The sequence below is a fragment of the Pinus tabuliformis genome, chromosome 8 (assembly GCF_031772625.1).
Source record: "Pinus tabuliformis cultivar Carrire ecotype Pingquan chromosome 8, CPIR1, whole genome shotgun sequence".
NCBI classification, from domain to species: domain Eukaryota; kingdom Viridiplantae; phylum Streptophyta; class Pinopsida; order Pinales; family Pinaceae; genus Pinus; species Pinus tabuliformis.
The window spans coordinates 1,299,314,354-1,299,341,456 of NC_142294.1; the positions used below are offsets into that span (position 1 = coordinate 1,299,314,354).

The 27,103-nt window shown below is 39.4% G+C and overlaps 1 protein-coding gene across 3 annotated transcripts in view; it reads right to left on the minus strand.

The window, feature by feature from the left end:
* The window catches only part of LOC149240216 (P-loop containing nucleoside triphosphate hydrolases superfamily protein), a 182,735-nt gene extending 156,016 nt beyond the window's left edge, over window positions 1-26,719 (minus strand). The window contains exons 1-5 of one of the 3 annotated variants that reach the window (XM_089373649.1): window positions 26,533-26,719; window positions 26,208-26,344; window positions 25,665-25,792; window positions 24,471-24,617; window positions 24,272-24,362 (exon numbers count right to left, since the gene is read on the minus strand). In XM_089373649.1, the coding sequence (XP_089229775.1) occupies window positions 24,272-24,362; window positions 24,471-24,617; window positions 25,665-25,778 (352 nt within the window). In that variant the 5' untranslated portion in view covers window positions 25,779-25,792; window positions 26,208-26,344; window positions 26,533-26,719. Of the gene's footprint in view, window positions 1-24,271; window positions 24,363-24,470; window positions 24,618-25,664; window positions 25,793-26,207; window positions 26,473-26,527 lie in introns of those variants that run through there. The other 2 variants (XM_089373647.1, XM_089373648.1) reach the window with 2 other exon arrangements.
* Window positions 26,720-27,103: the final 384 nt, after the last annotated feature.

A 27,103-nucleotide genomic window follows, 5' to 3' on the forward strand; every position in this document is an offset into this window, starting at 1 on the left:
GGCTTCCTTAACAACTTCCTTTTCCTCGCTTGAAGATGAAAATGCTTCAACTAAAATGTCATGTTGCACTTTTTTGTCACCATACCTTCATCCTGTTAAACTGGGGATTCCACATTAAGGTGGAATGTAGACTATCTATGTGACACTTGCTTCTTCCAAGTAGAGGTGAACCCTTTTAACAAAGATTCCAATGGAGGTACTTGATGATCCTCATTCTACAAATGCTTCTTTCTAATGATGATGAAGTGTGACAAACTCTTATCTTCCTATCTTACTAGATGACTTGCTTCGACCATACAAACTGCTACTTCGGTTATCCTTTTATGCTTCTAATGTTGATTTTATGAGCTACTTTCTTTCCTTTTTATCATGTAAGATGATTGCTTTAACCATATCCTTTTCATGCTTCTAGAATGATGTCATCTTAATTCTGATATAATGCATCTTATCATGATTGTAATGCTTCCTATCATGACTTGCTAATTTCTATATACCGAAAAATAAACTAAATGTATGTGAGACATTCTTAATAGTAGAGCTCTTTTACTTCTTCCTTCTTTGATTTCTTCTCTTCCGGTTCTTCTACTTCTTCGGTCACATCGGCTTCACTTCTTTCCTTCCTTTTCATTACATTCATAGCACTAAATCTTAGACATGTCAATTCTCTTTTGAAATTTCTTTCGAGGCTCAAACTTTCCAAACTTCCCTTTCTTCCTTGTCATAGTTGCATATGCTTGTGTTTTCTCATTTGATCCAAAATCATTATTTGCCTTCAATCCGGTTTCTTCAATTTTACATAATGACCATAGATTGTTGAATGGAGGGGCTTCCTTCTTTCCACAGATGCTTGATTCAAAGTTGCCCCATTCATCTGGTATTGCATTGAGTACTAGAGTGGTCATCTCTGGATCTAACATTGTACATTGTTTCTCCTAGCTCTTGTAGTTGATCTCTTATTTGAGATACCTTCATGAGATATGAGGCTACCCCTTCTTCCTTTGATACCTTCATCTTGTATAGTTCGGTTCTTAACGATATTATTTCTCCTGTAGTGCTTACAGAAAACAACTCCAACTTGTCATAGATTTCTTTCGATGTCTTCAACTTTGCTACATAGGGGATGAGAGAATCCTTGATTGATTCAATGAGGATTCTTTGAGCCCTTATTTCTCCTTTCATATATTTTGATAGTGCTTGAGATTGCTCTTGTGGAGGTTTGGAGATTGAGCCCTTGACATATTCAATAACTTCATTCTCCATGAGAATTAAATCTATTCTCTTTTTCCATGCAAGGTAGTTTGAGGTCCCAACCAGTTTATTGTTTTCCTTACAGAAATAAGTCATTTGGTTTGTAGATTGAGACATAAAATATAAAGTACTTACTTGATAAAAGAGGATGTCTCCTTGATGATGATCTTCTTTCTTCAAGAATGACAATGCTTCTTCTTCAATACAAGGAGAGATGTTCTTCTTCCTTCAAAGATGCTTGAGGTGTGATCCTTTCTTCAATGTGAGGGAGATCACTTTGATTTTGATGATGATGAATACTCTTCTTATTTCCTTTTGGATGATTATGTAGAATGTGAGGACTTCCCAAAATACTTCTAATGTGTAGAATCCTTCTTTCTTTGAGTGGAGGTAGGGCTCTTAAGTTCTTCTTCGTCTTCTTCTTTTGTCAAACATCTTGAAAACTTCAGATTTCGGCCTCACTTCAGAATTTTGGCTTCTATTATAGGTCTACAACTTTTCGGCCCTCTTGCAGTAGTTGATTTCGCACGTTTGAGTGGTTTAGGGCAGAGTAAGGTCCTTCTCTCCTTCGCTTGGCTTGGTTTTCTTTCCTTAGTATTTCAGCTTGCAAGCATGATCTTCTTGACACCATATTTTGGCTCTTTTGATGACTGCAATTTGTAACTTTACAATCCCTAGCTACAGCTCGCACGTGTGAGGTCTTAACAACTTCGATTTTCCTTGAGGTCTTCTCCCTTTCGCTCGTCCTTCTTTTATCTCCTTCTTGTCCTTATGAACGAACTTGCTTGAGTGAGTTTTCAAATGAGGTCGAGTTGCTTTATATAGAGGCCTTCCTTGGAGTTCGAACTGTCATCATGAGGCCGACTTGTCCTCTTGCAGGCTAACTTGGTCTTGGAGGGATTTTGATACAATTTATGACTCAAATAAATTATTTTGACTTGATACAAAATGCCCAATAGGATCTCTTACATATGACAATGACTCTTTGACTTCTTTGACTCTAAAACAAGTTCCTAGAAGCACACAATGGGTGCTTGACCTAAAACAAATTTACCTAAAGCATGAAAGTCATGCTATAAAAATAATAATAATAATCTCCTTTTTCTCTTTACATCAAATATATAAAATCAAGATTATATAAGACATTATGAAGACCGAACCTAGTTACATATTTTGACAGCTAGAAGTATGAAACCTCGGCTCTTTGAAAATGCAAGTATATTATTCCTTCGACCAACAACATGGATGACTCCACGTCAAGTTTGATGTTACATTCATTTTGTCAACTCACTCCCCAAGTTCTATTGAAGCAAAGTTCCATCCTTACCTTATGTCACTAAGAAACCAACTTAAATGTCCTTGCATTAGATACTTCTATTGGAATCTCCCCCAATGGTATGGACTTTTCTAATTTTCTATCTAGCCTCCCTTGTCCCTTGTTAACCTCCTCATTGTAAACCCTAAATGCTTTCCAGATCTCTATTAGCTCATCTCTTGAACTAAAAATGGATTTTAGGAGCCTCTGCTCCCTCATCATAGTCCACTAGCTCTTCCTTCATTTCACCTTTCCTTGAATTAACTAATAGTAATGAGCTAAACTGAAATTAACAACTAGAATGGGCATTTAATTCTAGCATTCCTCACCATGATGAGTTTGGTATGTAGATGACTTGCACTAGGCTAGGAGGAAGTCTTGCCTTGGACTTTAGTTCTTCAACTTTTCTATGTATTTGGCCACAAAGATCTACAGGAAAATTTGCATAAGCAATATTGTAGGATTTAGCCAGATTCAATTTGTTGAGAAATCCTTTGGGACAGCATGGTTAGGTTATTATTATGATGATTTCTCTTATTTTTGACATTTTCTTGTGAAGTTATTTATTTGTTCTTCTTTCTAATTGTTAAATTCTCCATCCATCAAGCCATACCTCAAGTCCATCAAACCATCCATCTAGTTAGTCAATTAGGGCTTCGGTCCTTCTACAATTCATCTTGTAATCATAATCTTGTACCTTCGTCTTGCAGACCTTCAATTCCTTCACACGTGTGACAAAATAGATAAATATCTAGCTTCTTCCTTCTTCGCTAGGTCTTTCCCCATCTTGCATGTTATGGGATAGGCTCCTTTTGATATTCGCACTTCATCTCTTCTACTTGTGTTGCAAATCAATCTATGCCAAAGAGGTCGAGTTCATTTGCTCTATATAGTGGTTGGATTCTGTACTTTTGAAGCCAACATGATGATCCTGAGGCCGAATTGATGGAGGAGGTTTTACATGATTAATAATAAATCTTTCTTGACATACAGGCCCGAGAAGGGTCTATGACTTTGACTTTTGACAAACCTAAAAGCCTACAATGGAGGCTTGATCTAGAAGCATGAAACCCATGCTATATTATGACTCAAATACAATTATGAAGACCGACACTAGTTACATTCTTCAACACAATTAGCTCTTTAGGCTATTCATCCACAAATTGGACAAAATCTCCTCTTAGATGTTTTCTAATCCATCTTTTTCCCATCATGTGCAATGACACCTCTAGGTGTTTAAGGGGCAACGTTTAGCTTATTTTCCTAGATATGAATGGCTTGCACTAATAAGGTTACCTTCATTTTCTCAGTCAAATATGCACTTCAAAATCACCTCCAAAATCATCCTACATGATTTTCATGAACAATTTACAAGAACTCGGGGTTGACATTTCTTCTTCCAATCAAACCTTCATCACTAGGCTACAAAGTGTACTCATTTAATAGAGAGTTTTGGCTTCAATTAAGATATGCAAGCTTCCCTTTCTAATTTCTCAATGCAACCATTTCCATGTTTCCTCTTTTAACCATTTCTATTTCCTCAATGCACTTTGAAAGCCTTTCAAATGTTCAGTTTGGTGGTTGTCAGAATGATTGTCTCCTCCCTTGTGACTCCTGGTGGATGACAACATCACTTGATTGTATGTCAAGATCTATGCGGTAAAAGCCCTTGAGTCCAACCAAATGCAAAACCATTATTTTGCCACCACATGTAATGTGCCTTGTGAATTAGCATGCTACTACAAATACACGTATAAACTAAAATAGAAGAATAAATATTTATATATAAAGCTAAACAAAAGAATGAGTCAAATGGATGGAAAATAGTGACAATAACCTGCAGACCCAAGAATGAATTGCATCTACAAATCCAAGTTAAAAGACGAATACTTGTTAAATAAAGTTCTTGATTATAATTCTGAAGTGACAAAAACTAAAAAATAAATGGGGGAAACCCTTATTTAGAACTTAAAATATATAGGCTTATGTTATAGAGCGAGAGCCTGGAGCAGCATGCGTGAGAGGAACTAGATAGCAGGAGCCTGGTGCAGCCTCCGAGCCGGTAGGAGGAAGCCCGGGGAGCGTGCAAAGAGACACAACCAAACTCGAGAGCACGAAGCTCCAGAGCCATGGCCCCAGGAAAGGGCCGCGAAAAGGAAACTCCCTTGCCACCTGAGCTAGCTGCATTTCGGGATCTGGTTGCAGCATGCAATAAAAGGCCAACAACCGAAAACCAACAGAAGTTTGTGAAAAAAATGGCATCCATCCCCATAATTGCTCTACCTACTGAAGAGTCGTGCAAAGTGGATTTAAACCTAGCAAAATGAGGGCTTATCGGCCAGTTCACAGGATTATGGCCCTCGCCAAAAGCGGTAGAAGCCTGGGTTCAAAGGAATTGGCATTCACTGGTTAAAGAAGGAATAAAAAGCCATGTTTTCGACAAAGGCTTCTTTGTATTTGAATTTGAAGCAGCAGAAGACAGGAACCTCATATTCAGAAACGGCACGTATTTCATGGGGCCTCAGGGTCTCTATCTGAATCAATGGACTTCAGACTTCGATCCGACTCAGGATGTGCCCTCAGCCGTTCCGGTCTGGGTGCGATTGCCCCACCTTCCTCTTCACTGTTGGAACCCTAAATCCTTGGAAACCATAGGCAACAAGCTAGGCAAATACATCAACCGAGCAGAAAGAAGAGACCAGTATTCATGTGCAAGAATTTGAGTAGAAGTAGACCTGGAAGAAGGTCTCCCTGAAGCCATTAAATTCATGGTGGCTGATTGGTCACACATACAAGTGCTAAATTACGAGCAACTCCCATTTAAATCCAGACACTGCCATGGCTACGGGCACTTTGCCAAGCATTGTAAACAGAAATCAGAGGATGTAGCTGAGAAGAAGAAAGGAGATCAATGGACTCAGGTTCAAAAATCAGGACCAACTAAGCAGAGCAACAAGAACAAAGGGAAAGTCGCCTCCACTGCGAGGGTTGCTCCTCCAGAACCCCAAGCAGAAGGAAGCTCAGTCCCTCCAATAGCAGACATATCAACCAACCCCTTTGATATTCTCAGCACACCAGAAAAACTCCAAGATCCAACAGATAAAGAGATTGAACAGCAGGTAAACAACATGTAAGAAAGAAAAAGGCAAGAGGAACCAGTCCAAACCGCATCCCCAAAGGTGCCTCTAGCTCCCCAACCTATGCAGATATGACAAGAAAGAAGACCCTTGAGATATCAGGATCCTTGAAAGATGAAGCATCTGAGAGGCCCTTGAAAAGAGTGAAGAGGAAATCTCACAGAGAGGCCAGAGAAGAAGAAATAGAAAGACAAAAAATGCAAGGCAGTCAGGCCACTATAGAGATGTCTATCGGCAGAAATACTAGAACCAGGCCTCCCAAGCGAGGTGTTGCCCCAACCCCTACCAGTAAATAATGCGATTAGTCTCTTGGAATTGCAGACAACTGGGGAACCCATCAAAAGCTGAAGCAGCCAAGAGCCTATTAAAGTCAGAACTTCCTGAGATCCTCATGCTCCAAGAGGCTAAAATAGAAGGAGAAGCCCTTCTGGAACTCAGCAAAGCAAAATGGAAAACAAAAGTTGGAAAAGTGGTAAGTGTTAGAGGTACATGCGGCGAGTTAGCCACTCTAGGAGGCTGACAAATTCCAGCTTGAGAGCTCCTTTCAAATGCAGCGCTAGATTTACACCGAACTCTGACACCTACCAAGTAAGATAAACATTGCTCTCTTTAATCTCTATGTTCCTGTCCTCTATGTAGAAAAGGAACAATGTTGGAAAACTCTAACTGATTTTTTGGAAGCTTACTCCCTCAATAATATAATTATTGCCGAAGACTACAATCTAATCCTAGACCCAAAGGAAAAAAGAGGAGGAACCAGCAGCAGGGATCGTTTCCTCCCCTTAGTGGAAAACCTGATTCAACAATGGGATTTAATGGATTAGCCAAAAAAAATGGCTATACACGTGGACAAATAACAGAATAGGGGAGGAGCATATTTCAGCCAGGCTGGATAGATTCCTTCTTCAGAGTTCTTTCCTCCGAGAAGATGATCATCTCCACAAAAATTCTACCAAAGTGGAACTCAAACAATAAACCCATCCTCCTTCTGAAGAAAGAAGAAGAAAACCTGGGACCAATCCCCTTCAAGTTCAGCCCACTACGGGCAAAGAGAGAAGGGTTTTTGGATACAGTCAATAAGGCATGGTCCATTCATGTTATTGGATCACCCAGCTATGTTTGGGAGCAAAAGATAAAAGCCACCAAAACAGCCCTGAAGCAATGGATAAAAAACCCCACAGTCTTTCCCACTACACAAAGAAAACAAAGCACAAAGCAGTTGTTGGACCTCCAAATGGACCTGGAGATTCAAGACATAACTATAGCAGAAATTCAGAGTGAGCAAGATCACCAAATCAGCACCCTCCGGACATTTAGAGAAGAGGAAGAATATTTGAGGCTCAAGTCTCGCAATCTCTGGCATGTGTCTGGAGACAAGAATACAGCCTTCTTCCACAAGCAAATTCGAACCCGCCTCTCGAGAAACCACATTGCTGAAATCACCTCGCCAGATGGGACTGTCCTTAAAGGCACAACTCTGATAAAAGAGGCGGCAACATCTCATTTTCAAATGTTGTTCAAAGAAGGAGTGGAGGATAATGAGGAAGCTCAGGACGTCCGCAAGCACGTTCCAAGGATGGTTAACGAGGAGGACAATGCAACTCTCCTGAAGCCATTCACTGAAGAAGAAATTAGCAATGTCATATGGAAGATGGAACCAGACAAAGCCCCAGGTCCTAATGGATTCTCAACAAACTTCTATAGACTCTACTAGGATATCATCAAGGTTGATTTGTACCGAATGATCAAAGGATTACTTCGAAAAGCCAAAGTGGGAGGAAGCACAAACTCCACCTTCCTAGCCCTAATTCCCAAAGAATCCAACCCGGAGCCATTCGACAGATTCCGACCAATCTCGCTCTGCGATGCGTCCTACAAAATTCTCACCAAGCTACTTGCTAATAGAATAAAACCTCTACTGGACAAACTCATCTCTCCCAACCAAGGAGGGTTTGTCAAAGGCAGGCATATCCTGGACAATGTGATACCGGTGCAAGAAATCATCCATTCCAGCCACCAACGCAAAGAGCAAGGCATGCTCATCAAACTGGATATGGTGAATGTCTTTGATAGAGTAAGACACTCCTTCCTCCTCCAAGTTCTTTCTGCATTTGGTTTCAGTTCTGAATTTGTAAAATTGATTAAAGCATGCATTGGAGAACCTTGGATAGCCCCTCTAGTAAATGGTAGACCGGAAAACTACTTCAAAGCAACAAGGGGAATTAGGCAAGGCTGCCCTTTGTCCCCCTTCCTGTATATTCTGATGGCAGACTCTCTAAGCCGAAAGCTCACAGATGAGAAGCTCAACGGGACACTTCCTAGCATTAGGGTGATACCCGAAACAACCCCAATCAATCATGCCTTGTTCGCAAACGACTCTATCCTTTTGGGAGGAGCCTCTATTAAAATAGCAAGAGCCTTCAGTGGAGTAATCCAAAGCTTCTGCAGAGTCTCCGGAGCTATGGTCAATAATAGAAAAATTGCAATGTACGGCTAGGCTATAGACCAGCAATCTATACTCAAGATTGCCCAAGCCCTGGGCTTCACCGGATATGTCTCTTGGGAAAAACTCAAGTATCTTGGCTTGCCTTTAACCTTGGGTACTACTAAGGCCCCTCATTGGATGGAAATTATTAGCAAAATCAAGGAAAAAATGACTGCTTGGGGTGGACAATGGCTTACCACAACCGGGAAGCTCACTCTGGTCAAGTCAATCCTCTCATCCCTTCCTATCTATCAGGTTTCTTTCCTTTTAGCTCCAAAAATGATCACCGAGCAGTTAGCAAAGCTGATTCAAAATTTTCTATGCCAAGGAGGAAAGGGGAACCAAAAAAAATTCCATATAGTAAGCTGGGACATAGTGAAAAGGCCAATATCTAAAGGTGGACTTCAGGTAAGAGATCCTATGTTGGCCAATCTAGCAATGGGAGGGAAGATCCTTTGGAAAATCTTTTCAAATCAAAGGCACCCTGTAAGTCAAGTTCTAATTAAAAATATATGCATAGACTCTCAATAAAGAATATGGAAGAAGGAGCTTCACATAAAGGAACAACATTGTGGAAATTGTGCAGCCAAGGATGGAAATTCTTCAAAGAACAGCTCTACAGAATTCCAGGAAATGGGAAAATAATTAGACTGTGGGAGGACAAGATCATGGGTCTCCAACCCCTAAGTCTTGCACCAGATATAGCAGACTTGCGTAACTAGCTCATCCAAAAAGGCACCCACAAACTTGCTGACATCTGCACATGGGACTCAACAGGGAACTGGAATAATTGGGCCCTACAACACCCCCCTGATTGGATGCTCCCTCAACTCCATCAATTACTAGATAAACTCATTGGTCTAGCTTATGTGCACCTTCATTCGAGGGACAAGTGGGGCTGAGGGAAGATCGGAACTTACTCAGCTCGGCTGGGTTTTGCAGCTCTCCAAGAACAACAACATCAGATCCATACTACAAAGCTTTGGCAACATGTTTGGGACCCATTTGGACTCCCAAAAATCAACTTCTTTTGTTGGACTCTCATGCACAGAAGGACCCTTACTAGGGAAAACTTAGAGAAAACAGGAATCATTGGGCCACACAGATGCCCTCTCTACTGCAAGGACCAGGAAACAATTGATCACCTGTTCATAGACTGCCCCTTTTCTCAAGAGGTCTAGATGCAAGCAATTATGGGACTCAATGACCAAACCCCTCAGCAAATTTCAGTGGTTAGTCTTTTTACCACATGGAAAGAACGTTATACTCACTCTTTGAATAGCAAATCAATATGGACTAAAATCTGGAAAGCAATCCCAAAATGTATCTGCTAGGGAATCTAGTTGGCTAGGAATGAAGCCATCTTTAACAATAGGCTACAATACTCCAACACAGTGACTGCCAAGGCCAAAGCAGGAAACTTTTGAAAATAGACCTCACATCTCAGACAATACCCTTCTCCCTGAAGAGCTCAGCTGGCTAGGTGATTCCCAGAGAAGGGCAAGCAAAAAAAAAAGAATATTTCCTCGCCTAGCCACAATCTAGAGTGGCGTCTGCGGATCTCTGAGGCGGACTTTAAAAAATGGTGGAAAAGTCAGGGCAAAGTCACGATTTTCTTCGACAGAGCCTCCAAAGGAAACCCGGGGATATCAGGGGCAGGAGGAATAATTTACTCCACAGATGGACAAAAACAGGACAGCTTCAGTTGGGGCCTAGGTCAGAGCACCAACAACCAGGCAGAGATCCTCGGAATGCTCAAAGCGTGTCAGCTAGCTCAAAGGAACAGAGGGGAAAATCTTCAAATCATCGGGGATTCTGAAATCCTGATTAAAACTCTCAACACGGGCGACCAACTTAACAATTCGGCTCTAAACAAGACCCTTGAAATAGTAAGAAAGGTTATTCAAAACTTCACATCCTGCTCATACTACCATGTCTTGCGATCTCTTAACAAGGAAGCTGATATAATGGCTAACAAAGGATGTCTTCTAGCTCAAGGTATGCTAGTAAAGAATGATGAAGAAGTTGAAAGGCAACCAATTCCTTAACAGACAAGGAGAGTTGGTCATGGGCAAAACTCCGCAGAACACAAGCTAGCACAGGTTGACTTTCACTGACGAGAGAGAGTGGGAAACTCCTCGCTGGTTTAACATCCCACGGAGTCGTCAGGAAATTGGTTTTCAGCATGGGACAACAGTTTTGGGTGTTTTAGCTTGGAGAAGAACTAATTTCATACAAAGGAAGGTTATGATAGACGCGATGTGTAGGATCTAGGGGGGAGATGATCCGACGGTCATCGCGCGCTTGAATAAGAGGGGAGTTAACGATGCGAGGAGTGGTAAGCGGTATGCATCGCACCGCTCCAGGCCCCTGGGCAATATTTCATGAAATGGACGCGATGTATCTTAGGGTCTGACGCATGGCAAGGCAAAATCGCTCATATCGCGCGCTCCTGAGGTTATAAGGACCGGACAAAGAAGGACGCGATAAGCATTGGATCTGGGCAGGGCTTGATCTAACAGTGATCGCGCGGTGGTTATTGAGGGGACTTAACCTTGATGTGGGGTCGGGCACGGATGAGGCCTGGAATATCGGAGGTGGGGTCAGGTTAAAGGCCAGACAGGGAGGGACGAGAAATTCGTCAAATCTGGGTGGCGGTTGATCTGACGGCCTTCGCGCATTGCAAGTGGAGGGGCGTTAATCACACTGGGAGTGGTAAGCGGTTTCATCACACCGCTTCTGGCTGCTGGGCTGTTTTGAACGAAACGAACGCAATTCCACGTAGGGGCTAACGCGTGGCAGGACAAAACCGCCCATATCGCACGCTCCTCAGGAATTAATGGTCGGACAGTGAAGGTTGTGAAAAGCATCGAATCTGGGCGGAGGAAGATCTTACGGTTTTCGTGCATCGATTAAGTCAGGGTCTTAACCTTGTTGTGGGGTCGGGTTCGGATGAGAAGCTTGATATCGGAGGTGGGGACAGGGTATATATTAAAACAGTTTAATATATGCGGGTTTTAACTTAAAGTATATGCAGAATTAACTTAAGTCAGGAAAGTTTCAAAGCAACAAAGGAAGCGGATTGCAAGACAGGACACTCAGATGCCATCAGCAAAGCAAGGAACTCTAAGCCATGATAAAAGCGTTAAAAGCAGCAGCTCTTCTTTGACACTAATGCTAGAATAGGAGGACTCTATAAAGTCAGAAATCTCACAATTGACTGTAATCGAGGTTGTTTGGCCACGGCCAACCTCTTCTTATGAATAAAACTTAACCACTTTTGTTAAATTAAATATAAAATTAAAAATTAAAAAAATGAAATTAAAAATTAAAAAAAACACACACACACACACTGAAAATATATAAACTAAATCCTAAATTACTAATAAGAATAATTAAGCCCGTATTACAAGGAAGACACCTTTTACAATAATTGAAATATAATAGCTAGGGACTAAAATATTATATTTGCAAAAGAGCTCATGTAAAGAATCTAATAGAGCAATAATTGAATAATGGTAATATGGAAGATAAAGAGAGTAAACAAATAAACAAGCAAAAAGTAAACATGGAAGATAAAGAGAGTAAACTATGCCACAAGAGATAGAGAGAGAGAAAGTCAACCAAACCATGAGTATAAAGTAGAAGAAAAAGCAATATTTAGTCAATGTCTAAACGAGATCCATATCTTGCTACCAATGACTGTGAAGTCACCAATATTCAGCATTCATAATATCATCTAGACAATGTCTTAGGGTCTTGGAGTAAGGGGACCCATGTTCCAACTAGACTAAAGAAGCGACCAAAAGCTCTACACAAACTATCTCCCAACATCCAAGGTCAAACAAAATGCATGGAAAGAGGCATCAACACTTCTATGTCAATAATGGAACTAGCATGATGAGTCAATTGTAGGGCAGCTCAAGTAAGGTGCATTTTGTGATTGATCTACTATTTCCCATGTTGATATCTTCGATATCCACGTGACACTTGACACTCACATGGGGCAAGGTGGACCAAAATATGAACATGATCAATTTGTTAGACCTTGAGGAGCAAGATAACGCCTATTGTCTATAGCAACAACCTCTTTGAGAAACAAGGCCAAGGATCTCTGACCAAGCTAAGGCCAACTTATTGTACAAGAATCATGTGACTAATTCAACAAGTTCAAGAATTCCAAGCAAAACTTATAAATGATGGGATGTCAATGTTCCAATAGATCATGGAACAACAAAAATCTTAAATCCCTACAGTAGTTCTTATTAATCAACCCACTTTTATGCTTGCCCACCAAGAGTGTTCATCACCTTAATGACAAAATGTACAAGAAAAATTAGAGGTACATAAGCCTCAAAGCCTATATCCCTACATAACATAACCTAATAAATCCATGTGCAGTCATAATTGCAAATGTTCATATGGACAATTAATCTCTAGTATAGTAACAATCCCATGTTTGCTATCTCACTAACAACTATTATATATCAGCCTGCCATCAAGTTATGATATCAATTCATGTAATGTTCCTTTTTCTAGTGTTCCTTATGGCATGGTTAGGATGGACTTTCAGATTTGGGGGCAGACAGGTCATAGGTGCAGGTTGGCATCCTCAGCGGGCTCAAGGACTTTTGGAGGGGTTTTGAGAAGTTTTTATGAGGTTTGATGGGATTCGCTTGGTATATTCCATCATCTACACAGTTTGCCTTTCGTTCCATTGCATTCCGACAAATTTCAAAAAGCAGAGTTATTAATGGGCCTGACTCAATTAGTTACGCTTAAGGTGGCATTTTGGGAGGAATACTTGGCAGAACACCTTAGTGTATGTTAATAGCTCGTTGGAACTGGAACGAGAATGTCTATAGGATGGGATGGTTAGAAGTGATTTTCAGTGACCTGACGAGGCATGGTGGCCAATTTACCCTTTTCCCACATTAAAAAGAATATTTTAAAATAAAAGAGGGAAAAGTGCTCCATGATTAAAATAATAATAAAATAGGAGGTTCTAGAGGGGTCCATCGGATTTATGAAAAGAGGAGGAGGAGGCCATTAGGGGACATCTTGGATTATTGATATTTTCTATTGGTGAGGTTTGGAGAACTTCCCCACTTCTCTAGGCCCAGGACGCATGCCCTCGGGTACGCTGTTGAGTGTTGGACAAAAACCCAACTCTCTTTGAGGAGACTTCATCCAAGAATTTCATAGAGCTTCAGGGATATTGGAGTGAGGGTCATTCAGGTCCTCAATTGGTGCTTCATCGTCTTTCAATTGATTCAGTGGTAGTTGTTGTTGCAGGGAAAGTGTAGCCATTGTGGAGTTTTGAGGGATCAGGATCAACATAGCAACAAAATATTTGGAGGTCCACTCAGCTATCATCTTTACTATTTTGTTTAGATATTTCAAGTTGTACTATGCATGATATATTATAATAAATGAAGCTGATTCATTCCTTGTGTTGCATTTTCCAATGCTATTTGAGTTAAGGGTTTATTGTGCTTGTATAATTTTTGGGTTATTATTTATTGGTGCATTTTGGTATAATCTCGTGGGCTTTTGGCAAAAATGTCGGCAGCAAATTTTATAAAGTAAATTCTCAAAAAATTATACCTCAAAATCCCCGAAAAGGGACATTACAGTGGTATCAAAGCGATAAACTTGACTTAGTCGTGGGTTAATTTGAAAAAGCCAAGTTCGAGAGTTTATTTTGAAAGTGTCAAACTCTAGTGATTGAAGCCAACTGATACTTCAAAATGTTGCAAGCACAATATTGATTCGACAATTTGTGAGGAGTCGAAAGAAAATAAAAATAAAAAAAGTCGTCGATTAGATAATTTTAAAGGGGCCAAATTCCAAGGTTATATTAGAGACCCATATTATCATGTGTTTTAAAAAACGATCGAGCCAACTAGGATTTGGCCGAGCTGGCCGAGCCATAACCTTGGCCAGTCTGACTCGGCAAAAAAAATCAGTCTGATGGCCAGTTTGTTACCGAACCGACCGAGTCAGTCACTAACTCAGCCGGTTCGATAACAAACCAATCGGCTCGGCCAAGCCCGAGTTAAACCGGCGGAACCGGCTAGCGACGCCCAGCGCTATCTTTTGGAGGGAAAAACGGACCCCAAACTTAATTCTAATTTGGTTTTAGGTTATCTTTAAGGCCATTTACCTCTCCCAAGCCTATAAAAGCTACCCACCCCCTCACATTTCCTCACAGCTATCTCATTGCATTTGTGTGAGGAATTTGTGAAGAGTTCTGGAGTTTGTTTTTGGAGCAGCAGTGAGGAGTCTTGGGCAATCATTGGAGCAACAATGAGGAGCTTCTTGGGCAGCCATTGGAGCAACATTGAGGAGGCGGTTTGTGCCTAGAGGTATTTTTTTTCACTTCTAAAATCTGTTTTTGCTTGTTTTTCTTTTTGTGCAAATCTGAAAATTGAAAAGAGTAATTTTTGTAAAAGAAATGAACATTGAAACATTGATTTTCTTTTTTTCATTTTTAGATTTTTTTTCCTTTCATTTCCAAGTCCAAATATCATAAAATGGCTCCTAGAATGAAAGATGTTGCTTGGGCATATGCTGAAATGATTGATAATCAAATGCATTGCAAATTTTGTCATAGAAAAATTAAGGGGGGTGGAGGGGGCATTCATAGGCTGAAACAACACTTGGCTGGTGTTAGAGGCCAAATTACTCCATGTGAAGCACCATCAACACAAATTGGGGAGATTAGGAAGGAGTTGCTAGATAACTTTGAAAAATTTGAGCAAGAAAAAGCTAAGCAAGAAGAAATAGAGGCTGAAATTGGGAGGAAGAGGAATATAAAACAAATGATGGTTTCCAACCTTAATTTTGATTATGAGGACTCTTCATCTATCCCTTGCACTGATGCATCCAACCCCTTTTGCTATGTTCCTCCCTCTTTGGAGTCCATTCAAGAAAAGGGTAAGGCTAAAATGAAAAAGAAGGGTGATATCAAAAGTTATTTCACACCCTCCTCTCCCTCTAATAATGCACATGGTACTAAAGCTAATAGAGGTCAAATGCAATCCATTTTATATGACCATTGGAAGAAATAATTGAGAGAGATTGTCTGTGATTACATAGATAGATGGTGGTATGACGTTGATATTCCCTTCAATGCTTCTTGTTCACCATATTATGAACCTATGTTTGATGCCATATTCGCTGCTGGAAAGGACTTCAAAGGACCTATTATGCATAAGTTAAGGGGATCTCTTTTGCAAAAAGAAGTTTCCTCCATTGATGAATATTTGAAAGATTTCAAAAGCTCATGGGCAAAAACAGGATGTACCATCATGTCAGATGGATGGATTGATCAAAAGAACCGTACCATCATAAACTTTCTTATCTTTTGCCCACAGGGAACCATGTTTCTAAAATCAGTTGATGCATCTGATAGGGTGAAAGATGCACACTTGTTGTTTCAGCTTTTGGATGAGGTTGTTGAAGAGGTGGGGGTGGCTAATGTTGTTCAAATCATCACAGATAATGCCTCTAACTATGTTCTTGCTGGTAAAATGTTAAGAGGAATAAAAATAAAAAAAATAAAAATAAAAAAAAACAAAAAACAAAACAAAAACAAAAAACAAAAACAAAAACAAAAACAAAAAACAAAAAACAAAAACAAAAACCATCTTTTGGACCCCATGTGCTGCACATTGCATAGACCTCTGCTTGAGGAAATTGACAAAATAGATTGGGTCAAGAACACTGTAGAGCATACCAAAAGCATAACAAAAAATATCTACAATCATTCATGGATTTTGAGCATGATGAGGAAACACACAGGGGGCAAGGATATTATTAGGCATGCCATCACTAGATTTGCAACTCATTTTTTGACATTGCAATCTATGCTTTCCCAACATAGAAACTTGCAAAAGGTGTTTTCCAGTGATGAATGGAATGAATGTCAATGGTCTCGCAAACATGATGGCAAAGATGTGAAAAAGAAAGTTAATGAAGAAATATTTTGGAAAAGGGCAGCAGAGATTGTGAAGGTCGTTGAGCCACTGGTTAAGGTGTTGTGGTTAGTGGATGGGGAAAGATTGGTTATGGGCTTCATTTATGAAGCTATGGATCAAGCAAATGAGGAAATAAAGGTAGTATACAAGGATAGAGTGGTTAAGTATGGGTCCATTTGGGAAATCATTGATCAAAGATGGAACAATCAACTCCATTGCCCTATACATGCAGATGGGTTTTTTCTGAACCCAAGGTATCATTATAAAGCTCTAGAGGCAGAAGCTTTGAATGAGGAGGTTAGAGATGGATTGATTGACTGCATTGACCGCATGGTCCCTAAGAAGAGTGATCAGCTGGAGATACACCGACAAATCACTTGTTTCAGCAGAGTCACAGGTACTTTTGGCAAGAACCTAGCAAGGATTGCAAGGGAAGCAGATGAGCCAGGTAAACAAACAATTGCAATTTTCAATTCTTATTTTGTTAAAATTGTTTATAATTTGAAAGTTGGATATAATTTGTTGAGCTAACTCATTATACAACTATGTTTTTTGCAGCACAATGGTGGGAGGCATTTGGTAGCCATTGTCCTCAATTGCAGAAGTTTGCAATCTGTATTTTGAGTCAAACTTGCAGTGCTACTAGGTGTGAGCGCAATTGATCTGTCTTTGAGAGGATTCACACGAAGAAGAGAAACCATTTGGAACAAAAACGGTTAAATGATCTAGTCTATGTCCAATACAACCTCCGGCTAAGACACAACCAATTGTTGAACAAAAGACTTGATACAGATCCCATTGTGTTGGAAGATATTGATCCAACATCATATTGGGTAGTGGAGAGTCATCCAACGGAGTTTGATTCTGACTAGGATATTGGTATTGATTAGGATTTACAAACAGAGGCATTAGTTGAACATAATGTTCAAATGCAAATCCACTTGTACCAAGCCCAACCCCAAGTCCTCCAATTGCAAGCACTTCCTCTACACAGCCACGATGGAAGCGCATAGCTCGTCTATCTCAGCGTGCAGCTGTTGTGCTTGCTAGTGCTACTACTTCTACAGTTGCAGTTGGAGATGTTGATGAGGAGGAGGAGCCATGGGTTTCCCTGTCTGACTCTGATTCAAGGTCTGAGCCAGATGATGTTGGCTTCTCTAGCAGTAGCCAGTAGTACTTGTGACTAGTGATGTTTTACAGTTTACTTTTGTTGTAGAGACCATTTAGAGCCTCCTTGGTTATATATTCATGAGCCTACTTTGATCATATGTTGTCTTCTCTCTATATTCTAATGCTTTGTGTTTGGAAACATGAATAAAAATCTTTTTTGGTGAAAATCACATAAAGATTCATTTGTCGACGTGTCTTGAACCAACCAGTGTGGTTCATCGTCAAGATAAGATGAAGAATCAAATCATGCCAACAAGTTAAATAGAGAGGCAAATCATTCCAACAGCGAAATTGAAACAACTACATTTGACTAGGTCAAAAATTAGGTAAAGCATTATTTATATAGTAATACAAGTAACACAAGTAATCAAATAAAATATATTTAAGCTATTATTTTAATATATAAATTATGTTTGACTTAGACTAAGGGATACGAAAAAACTAATAACCAAATAAATAAAATATATAAGATTAAGGAATAATAATGGGATTTTACCCAATCCTCAAAATGAGGCATGGGATAACAAGATAAATTATAAATGGTAAAATAAAAAATAAATAAATAAACTAAAGACAATGGACAAATGAATCTTTATGAGATTTTCACCAAAAAATATTTCTCAGAAACTAGAGATGGATCACAGAAGCCTAAATTCGATGAATAAAAATCTTTAAAATTATGTTATTTCATAAAAAAATAAATATTTAATGTATTTTTTACAACGACCGAGTCAATGAAATCAAACTGGCCGAGTCAATACCGAGTCGAAGTCGGAGTCAGAGCCGAACCTTGGCCAGTTCCAAACCCGAGTCAGAGTTTTAAAACATTGATTATCATTTGGTCGAATCAATTTACCAAGGTGCCCAAAGTGAAATTATTGTTGGGCTAAAAAATAAATTTTATGAGGGGCCGAAAGCATTATATAGGGAGGTTGAGCACCTTCTCTCATCAAAAGGTCGAGAACAAATCATAAATAAATAATCTGAATGGAAGTATAAGGGTTATAACCAATCTTATGAAGGACGAATTTAATTCAAGCCCAGACCAAGTCTCTAGAGTAAGGGACTGAAATCGTGAGCCTCTTAACCCCAGAATTTTCAGATTTCAGAAGGATGCATTTGATGAAGTCGGGTCAATTTTTTTCTAGAGGTCGATTGTTCTTGTATGAGGCCGTAGTTCTTTTCAAAAGGGGGCAAGGGTTCCAAGTATTATTTCTCCACAATTTCCTCATAATTCATCCACAGAAAGGCGGAAATTTCAAGCAAAATTTATAGGTTGATATTATCACAACAGAAGGATGACTGATAATTGGTTGGGCCACATTCTTACTAATGTAGCAGAATGAGCCATTTATTATGATTTTATCTATGCCTGTAAGAAGAGGGAACTTGTTGGTCGAGTTCTATATGAGAAATCGATTTTTCTATCACCACAAGGACTGTGAGTTACCTTTGTTGGTTGTACCTGCTATTTCTTCACAGGAGGTCATAGCTATTTGTTATATGGGTTGTATACCATCCTCTGAATAGTGTGGGTGTTGTGGGAGAATTATTTTTCTTATGGGACGAGTCATTCCAGACTCCCACGAGTTGCCCTGTGGGATGTGCCTGCATTCATCACCTAGTTGAAGGCCACCTCAGGGAGTTCATTCACAGAAGTGTGGGATTTATCATCAAGAACAAGTTGTTGTTTATTCTTGCGCTCATAATTGTATATATACCAAATGTGAAAGTTTCCAGTCTGCACGAGGGAATTCATATCTCTGGTCCATCGTTGTTTGGAAATCACTGTGCACATGGAATACATTTCTGAGTATATATTGGTCGTCTAATAGCTGGTATCCATCTTCAACTTCACTATTGTACTGAAGTCTACTCTGTTGGTGTGTTTCCAAGGTTTATTATTTTCCTATTTGCTCATTGTGTATTCGTTTATCAAGCAAAAAAGGTCTTTCCAGTGTTTGATATATGTAGTGTAAGTTGTTTGGGAGCCTTTTTGGTGCATACGAATCATTGTATGAATTGTCATGGAAATAAAATAACCTACAGCATGTTAGTCTTCTTACTGTTTGACAAAATCTCCAAACAACAATACATTAAACACACTCAGAAAATTATTGGCATAACAGAGGGAGGAATTATTTAAAGAGGCAAAGGAAATTTCAGATTCCAAAAGTATTATATTGGTTGGGTTTGTTAGAAAAGATTCTCTATCAGAAAAAGTACACTGAATTCTCATTCCATCAGAGGATCAATTCATGAAATCTGAATCTTGGCATTGATATCATTCATATAGTATCAACCATCAAGAATTAAATGTTGTAGCAGGCTGCCTTGAGAGGCGAATTGCCCTAGTATGTATTGTCTAGTAGTCCAAATTGTTGTGTGTTGCCATCTTGTATGTTGTTGGTAAGCGGATATATATATATATATATATATATATATGTTGAAGCATTGTTGAAAGAGTATTGTTTTGAGTGTGTATACTGCTAGAGAACTTTGATGTGTGGTTAGTGTTGTTGTTGTTTGTGAGGATATAGTGCAGTGAGATAGTTAACCATTGTCAGTTGTACACTCATCATTGTATGTTGCCACTCCTTGAATGGTGCCATGAATCTTGATGCCTATAGTAGTTAGACTTAATGTCAGTATTAAGTCAACAACTATTCTATATTTTTTGTGCTATCAGTCAAGTATTGTAGAAGTCAGCCCAATGTATTGTCCTCAATAAACTAAACCATGGAGAGGCTCACAACACTCTATGAATGAATTGAGAAGATTGAACAACACAAAAATTAGTTCCTTGAACACCCATGCATCATTGGACTGGAAACCCAACCAAGATAACAAACCTTTATCAAGGGGGGCCAATGCCATTCTTCAAAAAGAACAGCCAAAGGATCTGCAGAAAGAGCTAGATATTGGACACAAAATCCTTGCACTTGGGACAGATTTAAAACACATGAGGATCAAAGGGAAGGTCCTTTTCAAACTAGATGAATTGGATGCACTCCTTTCCGAAGTAAACCAGTTAGAAGAGAAGAAACTAATTTGGGCTCTTAAACCAGCTATGCTTGCTCTCATACAACACAAGTTCTTGGAGGAACCTTGTGAAGGGGTTAGACTTCCAGTTGCATCTTATTTTAGTAATATCATGAGATTAGCCGCCCCTACAGCTCCTTATAATGATGATGTTATGAGGAGAGTTTTCAAACTCATAGTAGAGACTTTCCAGGACTTGGAAAACAGTGCAGGCTCTACCTTTGGGAAGAAGCTTGAGATTTTAAAAGCCATGGCCATGGTCTGAACATATGAAATCATGTTTAATCTGGAGTGTGATGGTTTGATTCATCAGATGTTCCAATGCTTCTTTAGCATTAGTAAACATCATCCTGACGCAGTTATAACACATATACAGACCATTTTGTCTTCATGCATGGGAGGACATGATGCCATTTGCAGAGAGTTACAATCTAGATTGTTGGCCATTTGGAGGGAGGAACAGTGGGTTTCACTTGTTGTTTATGAACTAGACGAAAGGTTGGTTAAGCAAAACATTGATCTGTTCAGGAGATGATTGACCCAGGAGGAGTTGCGTAGGATTGTGGGTGACCAACCATGCAGCAAGAATGAGTTGAGGAGGAAGGTTCTTTGCTTCATTTGCAAGGACCAGACCACTCATGCTTGAGTGACACCGAGGAGATGACAGGGGTAAAGCAGGACGAGATTCCTTCTGATTTTCAAGATGAGGATTCTTCTTTGGATGAATCCATGGGGTCATACGAGAATGCCTATGGGGAGCATGAGCAATCATGTGGAGTTGTTGACAGCAAGCCAGATTTATATCCCGGTGTGTATGATGAGTAGTTAGTGGATCATATGGGAGACATTAAGGGTGATGAGTCACCAATAATGATTCATGATGGAGAGCACATAGAGGAGAATGAGTCAGCCGAGGAGGATGTTATACACAGTATGCATGATGAGCCTTTTGTGGAGAGCCAGTTGGAGGATCATATTGAGCCCGTGATGGAGGAGGATGAGCAGCCACCCTTGGGGTCGGCCATTAATGAGGAGCAGACAGATGTACAAACAGCTAACCAAGTGGCAGTACTTACAGACACTTGTCCTCAAGAGGTGTTGGAGTTTGACAGGACAGATTTGCAGGAGATTGGTGGACTGGAGGAGTGTGGAGATCCCTATCAGACGAGGGAGATGGCAATGCATCCATATTTGGGTCTACCCATCGATGAGGTGCAAACAGATGTGGTGGCAGCCAGCGTAGCTGCAACATTTTCAGGCAACAACCCTCTCCCAGAGTACATGGACAGGGCTTGCAGCACAGCATACTCACTTTTGCCCATTATAGGGAGAGAGGCGAGATTTCTTGGACAAATTTTGTTGGTTGGCTAGGTAAAGCGTCAGGAGTTGAGCATGGAACAATATTAGCCTAGACGACATATTCCTTGCGCAGCATCCATACATTAGATCGACAGGAGATCATGAGTTGGTATCCTACGATGGTACAATATCCTTCGTCAAGGGCATAGTGGAGCAGGGACCCTTCAACATGATGGATACTACAAGATCCAATTGGCAGTGGGATACAGGTGGACATCTCTTCAGTGTTCCACCCCAGCATCAAGAGAATGGGATTGGCATTAGATTGAGTCAGGGGTTAGACAGCAGAGAGGTTATGAGTTGGTATTCAGTTGAGAGAGCATTAGCCATAGCTGGAGACAGAACACAACTAAAGCCATGGGATAGGTGTGTTGATGAGTGGCCTTGGTGGCATTGGGAAATAGGAGGATTTGTTGATGGCAGGTCGAGTCAGAGATTGGTTTGGGATCTGGGCATTGAGGGATATGTTCTTGGTTGGGTAGCACAGAGGTATGGTATCACCCAATGGTTTGTATGGGATCCACGTATTGATTCTCAGTTGCCCGGGACTGCCAGATTGGTCGACAGATATGGATTGCTTGAGGGCAAGAAATCTTGGGGCGAGAGGATTTGTAATGTTCCTTTTTCTGGTGTTCCTTATGGCATGGTTAGGATGGACCTTCAGAGTTGGGGGCAAACAGGTCATAGGTGCAGGATGGCGTCCTCAACGAACCCAGAGACTTTAGGAGGGGTTTTTATAAGGTCTGATGGCATTCGCTTGGTATATTCCATCATCCGCACAGTTTGTCTTTCGTTCTGTTGCATTCCGACAACTTTCAAAAAACAAAGTTATTAATAGGCTTGACTCAATTAATTACGCTTAAGGTGGCATCTCGGGAGGAATACTTGGCAGAACACCTTGGTGTAATAGCTTGTTGGAACCAGAACGAGAAGATCTACAAGATAGGATGGTTAGAAGTGATTTTCAATGACCTGAGGAGGCATGGTGGCCAATTTACCCTTTTCCCACATTAAAAAGAATATTTTAATTGAAATAAAACAGGGAAAAGTGCTCCATGATTAAAATAATAATATAATAGGAGGTTCTAGAGGAGTCCATCAGATTTATAAAGAAGAGGCAGAGGTCAGTAGGGGACATCTTGGATTATTGATATTTTCTATTGGTGAGGTTTGGAGAACCTAGTTCCCAACTTCTCTAGCCCTGAGACGGAAACCCTCGGGTACATTGTTGAGTGTTGGACGAAAACCCAACTCTCTTTGCGGAGATTCCATCCAAGAGTTTCATAGAGCTTCAGGGATATTGGAGTGAGGGTCATTCAGGTCATCAATTGGTGCTTCATCATCTTTCACTTGATTCAGTGCCAGTTGTTGTTGGAGTGAGAGTGCAGCCATTGTGGAGTTTTGAGGGATCAGGATCAGCATAGCAGCAAAATATTTGGAGGTCCACTCAGCTATCATCTTTCCTATTTTGTCTCAGATATTTCCAGTTGTACTTTGCATGATATATTATAATAAATGAAGTTGAGTCATTCCTTGTGCTGCATTTTCTGATGTTATTTGAGTTTATGGGTTTACTATGCTTGTATAATTTTTGGGTTGTTATTTACTGGTGCATTTTGGTATAATCTCGTGGGTTTTTGGCAAAAATGTTGGCATAAAATTTTATAAAGTAAATTCTCAGAAAAATACCTCAAAATTCCCAAAAAGGGACATTACAATTCAGCATAGTTATCTAAAAGAGATTTTTGAGAGCTAAGATATAAAGAAGATATGTTGGGAGGTTGGTTGTATCTCAAGCAGATGTCCCAACAAATAGTTTAACAATATATCAATGACTTTGACAAGCTTTCGACTAAACTGAATGTAAATCATCCAAATGGAACACTCAAGACTGAATTTATCTTAATATTGGTTACTCATCCTCAAAAAAAAGTTGGTTTTCTTAATAATTCTTCCAAAAGCTTGAGGCAAAGTTAGAGCAACAGCTTATAAAGAAATCGCATGCTTCCTTTTCTGAATCCTCTGTTTCTACCCTATCTAAGAAGAATGGAAAAGGAAACAAACAGCGCCAACCCAAGCATCTATGACAAGGGCCCACAAAAGTGTTTTCAATATCACAAGACATTGTAATTACGAAGAGGAGTGTCCCAAACAAAATGCCATGAGCAAAAACTTTGATCACAGAGAAGCAAAAAGTGAAAAAAGATCCGTTCATCTTTTGATTGCATGCATTTAAGAGGATATGTTGTTCCCCCAGCCTAAATTCAACTAGTAAAAGAAATAGTCCCACAAGACCATAACATGAGACGAATAGTACAACAGAAATGCCCTCTATTTTAATCAACGTTTCACCTGAAATTAGAAGGAAAAAAAAGTCTATATTATTTCCTAAAGCAAATAGTACTCTTTTTTATGTCTTCAGGAATAGACACAAACGCAAAGGAAGAAGGATGGCCTCCCAACGTGTTCCTGAAAGGGGAAAAATATAACACTAACAGACTTTCCTATAGTAAAATTTTAACATAATACACACCTGATATTACAGTTATTGGACCACGGACGTCTGAAAGATTATGCTGGGTGTAGTGCTTTACAAGTGATTTTATGACTAGAGACTTCCCAACCTGCTTGCAAAAGATAAGTTCATGGCAATATTGAAAGCAAAGATTCCAATGTTATAAAATCATGTCAAATAGCCTGAAATTGCTTAACTTGAATATTAATCCGAATACCTTTGGAGGACCCTGCACCACAATTACATAGGGAGCTGGTTCTCCAGTAGAACGGTCAACTACAGGCAGATGAAGTCGGCGTTGATCCTTCTCTGATGCAATAGATTGTAGACGCTTTGCCTTCAGTGAAGACTTAAAAGCAAATGCCTGTTAATGCAAAATCAAAGTCAGAGTAAGCTGGAGCTCTCCAAGATGGTAAGTCCCAACTACCATGTTGGAACATAGCACTGGGGCTTTTGTAATCTGTGCAAGTGAACCTATTTGGAAAATTTTTAAATCAGTGATCATGACCACTGCTTGATAGTTCATCCAGAAACCATCAGTCCTAACTAATATTATGGTAGAACCACGTTTGCAAAAAACTGTCATGCCCATTGAATCTTTGAATAGTTACAGGGATTTGGAGTCTTGGATTACATAATCATACGTTCTGTCAATATATTCAGTTTGCCACCATGTTGTCAATAAATCAGGGTCACTGTGCCTAACTAGTATGTTATAATCAAATTACTCAATTAAGTCAGCTTATGTCATTGTTAGATGATCTGATTAAGCCTTTGTCAGCTTCATTAGAGGCATAAGCTGGTGTATACACAAAACAGAGCTTAATTCTGAGGAAATAGTAAAACATTGGAAACACCATCTTATTAATATTTGTGGAGAACGCTCATATCAAACCACAACTGCAAATGTGGGCCTTCATCGAGACTGGACCACCCCCAATTCTTGTCATTTTCCAATGGGCAGATCAAGAAGAAAATATTTTATTGATCTTAGTGCAAATTTTTGCAACATTCTGTCATAGATTTTTCGTTCTTCTTTGAGAGACCTGATGATGTTTGTAAAGTACTTGCAGGCTGATACTATTATTTAATTTGCCAAAAAATTATTGACGAACTTGCCATTCGCATGAAAAAAACCTGTAAGGATGACGAGAAAATCCAGTGCGCACATATTGAACAACTACATGGTAATTAACCTACTGATCAGTGTTTGAAAACTGCTAATTCGACAATTAGACCGAACAAACTTCCAGCCTTGATGGCATATGCTGCAATGCCTACACCCTCCTAAGCTGATGTGAAAACACTCAAACGCTTATCCTAAAAACAGATATTCAACAAAACAACGAATTGAACTATAGTCTACTTTGAAAATATAGATAAGGTGGCAAAGTATAACGACTGAGCCAACCTTGGGATTATGCCTGTCACTGGATAGTCCACGCTTCTTCTTGTCTGTTTTCTCTTTTTTCCTCGAGGACGTTCCAGACTGACGGGCTCTATGGGCCTTGTGAGATTGCTCCATTGTTCTTGTATAATCTGCAGTGATAAAAATAGCATAAACTCAAATCAAATGTCCAAATTTCCTCACACAAAAATAAGTAAATAAATTGAAAAAAAAACACATATTTCTTCGTAAGTCTACTTTTGTTACTGCGACAAAAGGTTAAATGAACGAAAACCCCATTGTAATTTTGTTATTGCTGACAAAAGGTTAATGAACAAAACCCCAGTGCCCTTGGAACGTTTAAGAGGGCGTCATGAAAAAAAAAAACCTAGCAACCATTAAGTAATAAATAAATTGATGCTGCATATTTCAACCCAAACCCTAAACCCTGCAAATCCCGGTGATGCAAGCTTGATATGTACATAACATAAATAAGCAGAGAAATAGACGCCAAGAACAACTGGATCAATCAACACAGACACATTTAAAGCAAGTCTCAGGCTTTACCTTTGAATTTTTCCGCGAAAATAAATTTAAAATCCTCGTTGATAGCAAGCTTCTTCCAACATTGAGATGGCTTGGTATGAAACTTCTACAGTAAGTATAGAATCTAAAGCTGCTGTGCAAACTGCCTTCGGTCTCCGCTGATCATGTGGATTTCAGAAAATTAGATTTGACCAATAGAGTAAACAATTCAAACACAGAGTGTAGAAATTCCAATATTCTTTTAATCTTTAAAAAATATATATGTGAACTTAATAATGGTGGAAACACAAAATATGAATTCTATACATATTTTATTTTCCGAGGTTTTCAGTTGAGAATACCTTACAATGTAACCCGCCTTAGACAATGACCTAGTTTGCAAACGGAGAACCTAACTAAGGGAATAAGAACGTTTATGGCGGCTGAGAATGCCAGTAAAAAAATTGCACGGTGAAAGCTTCCTACTAAACGAATATGTGGTAATAAAGAGTCCGAGCTGTGCTATCTCACAGCCTATCGGTCAAGATAGAGAAGGGCAAAGTCATTAGCTAAACCTGTTGGGAGTATTTCACAGGATTACAATAGATTTGTGACAATTGGTATGGTAATTTTAAAATTTTGGGATTTTATTTCCAACTTTGGCTGCTTATATATATTTTGGGATAGAAAAGAAAAAGAACTGCAACAAAGTATACACATCATTCTTTACAAGGTTGTATTAAGGTATTGCGCAAAAAGTTATTTATATTTTTATTGGTAATAATAGCAGTTTGTTTTATTGCTTACTAAAAAATATAGTAAATTTATGTGATTATTTTTGTTATATATTAAAAGAATGAGTTACTATGTTTTGTAAATAAAGTCGTAAAATATATATGTAAACTTCAATTTATTTTAATCTCAAAAATTATAATTTA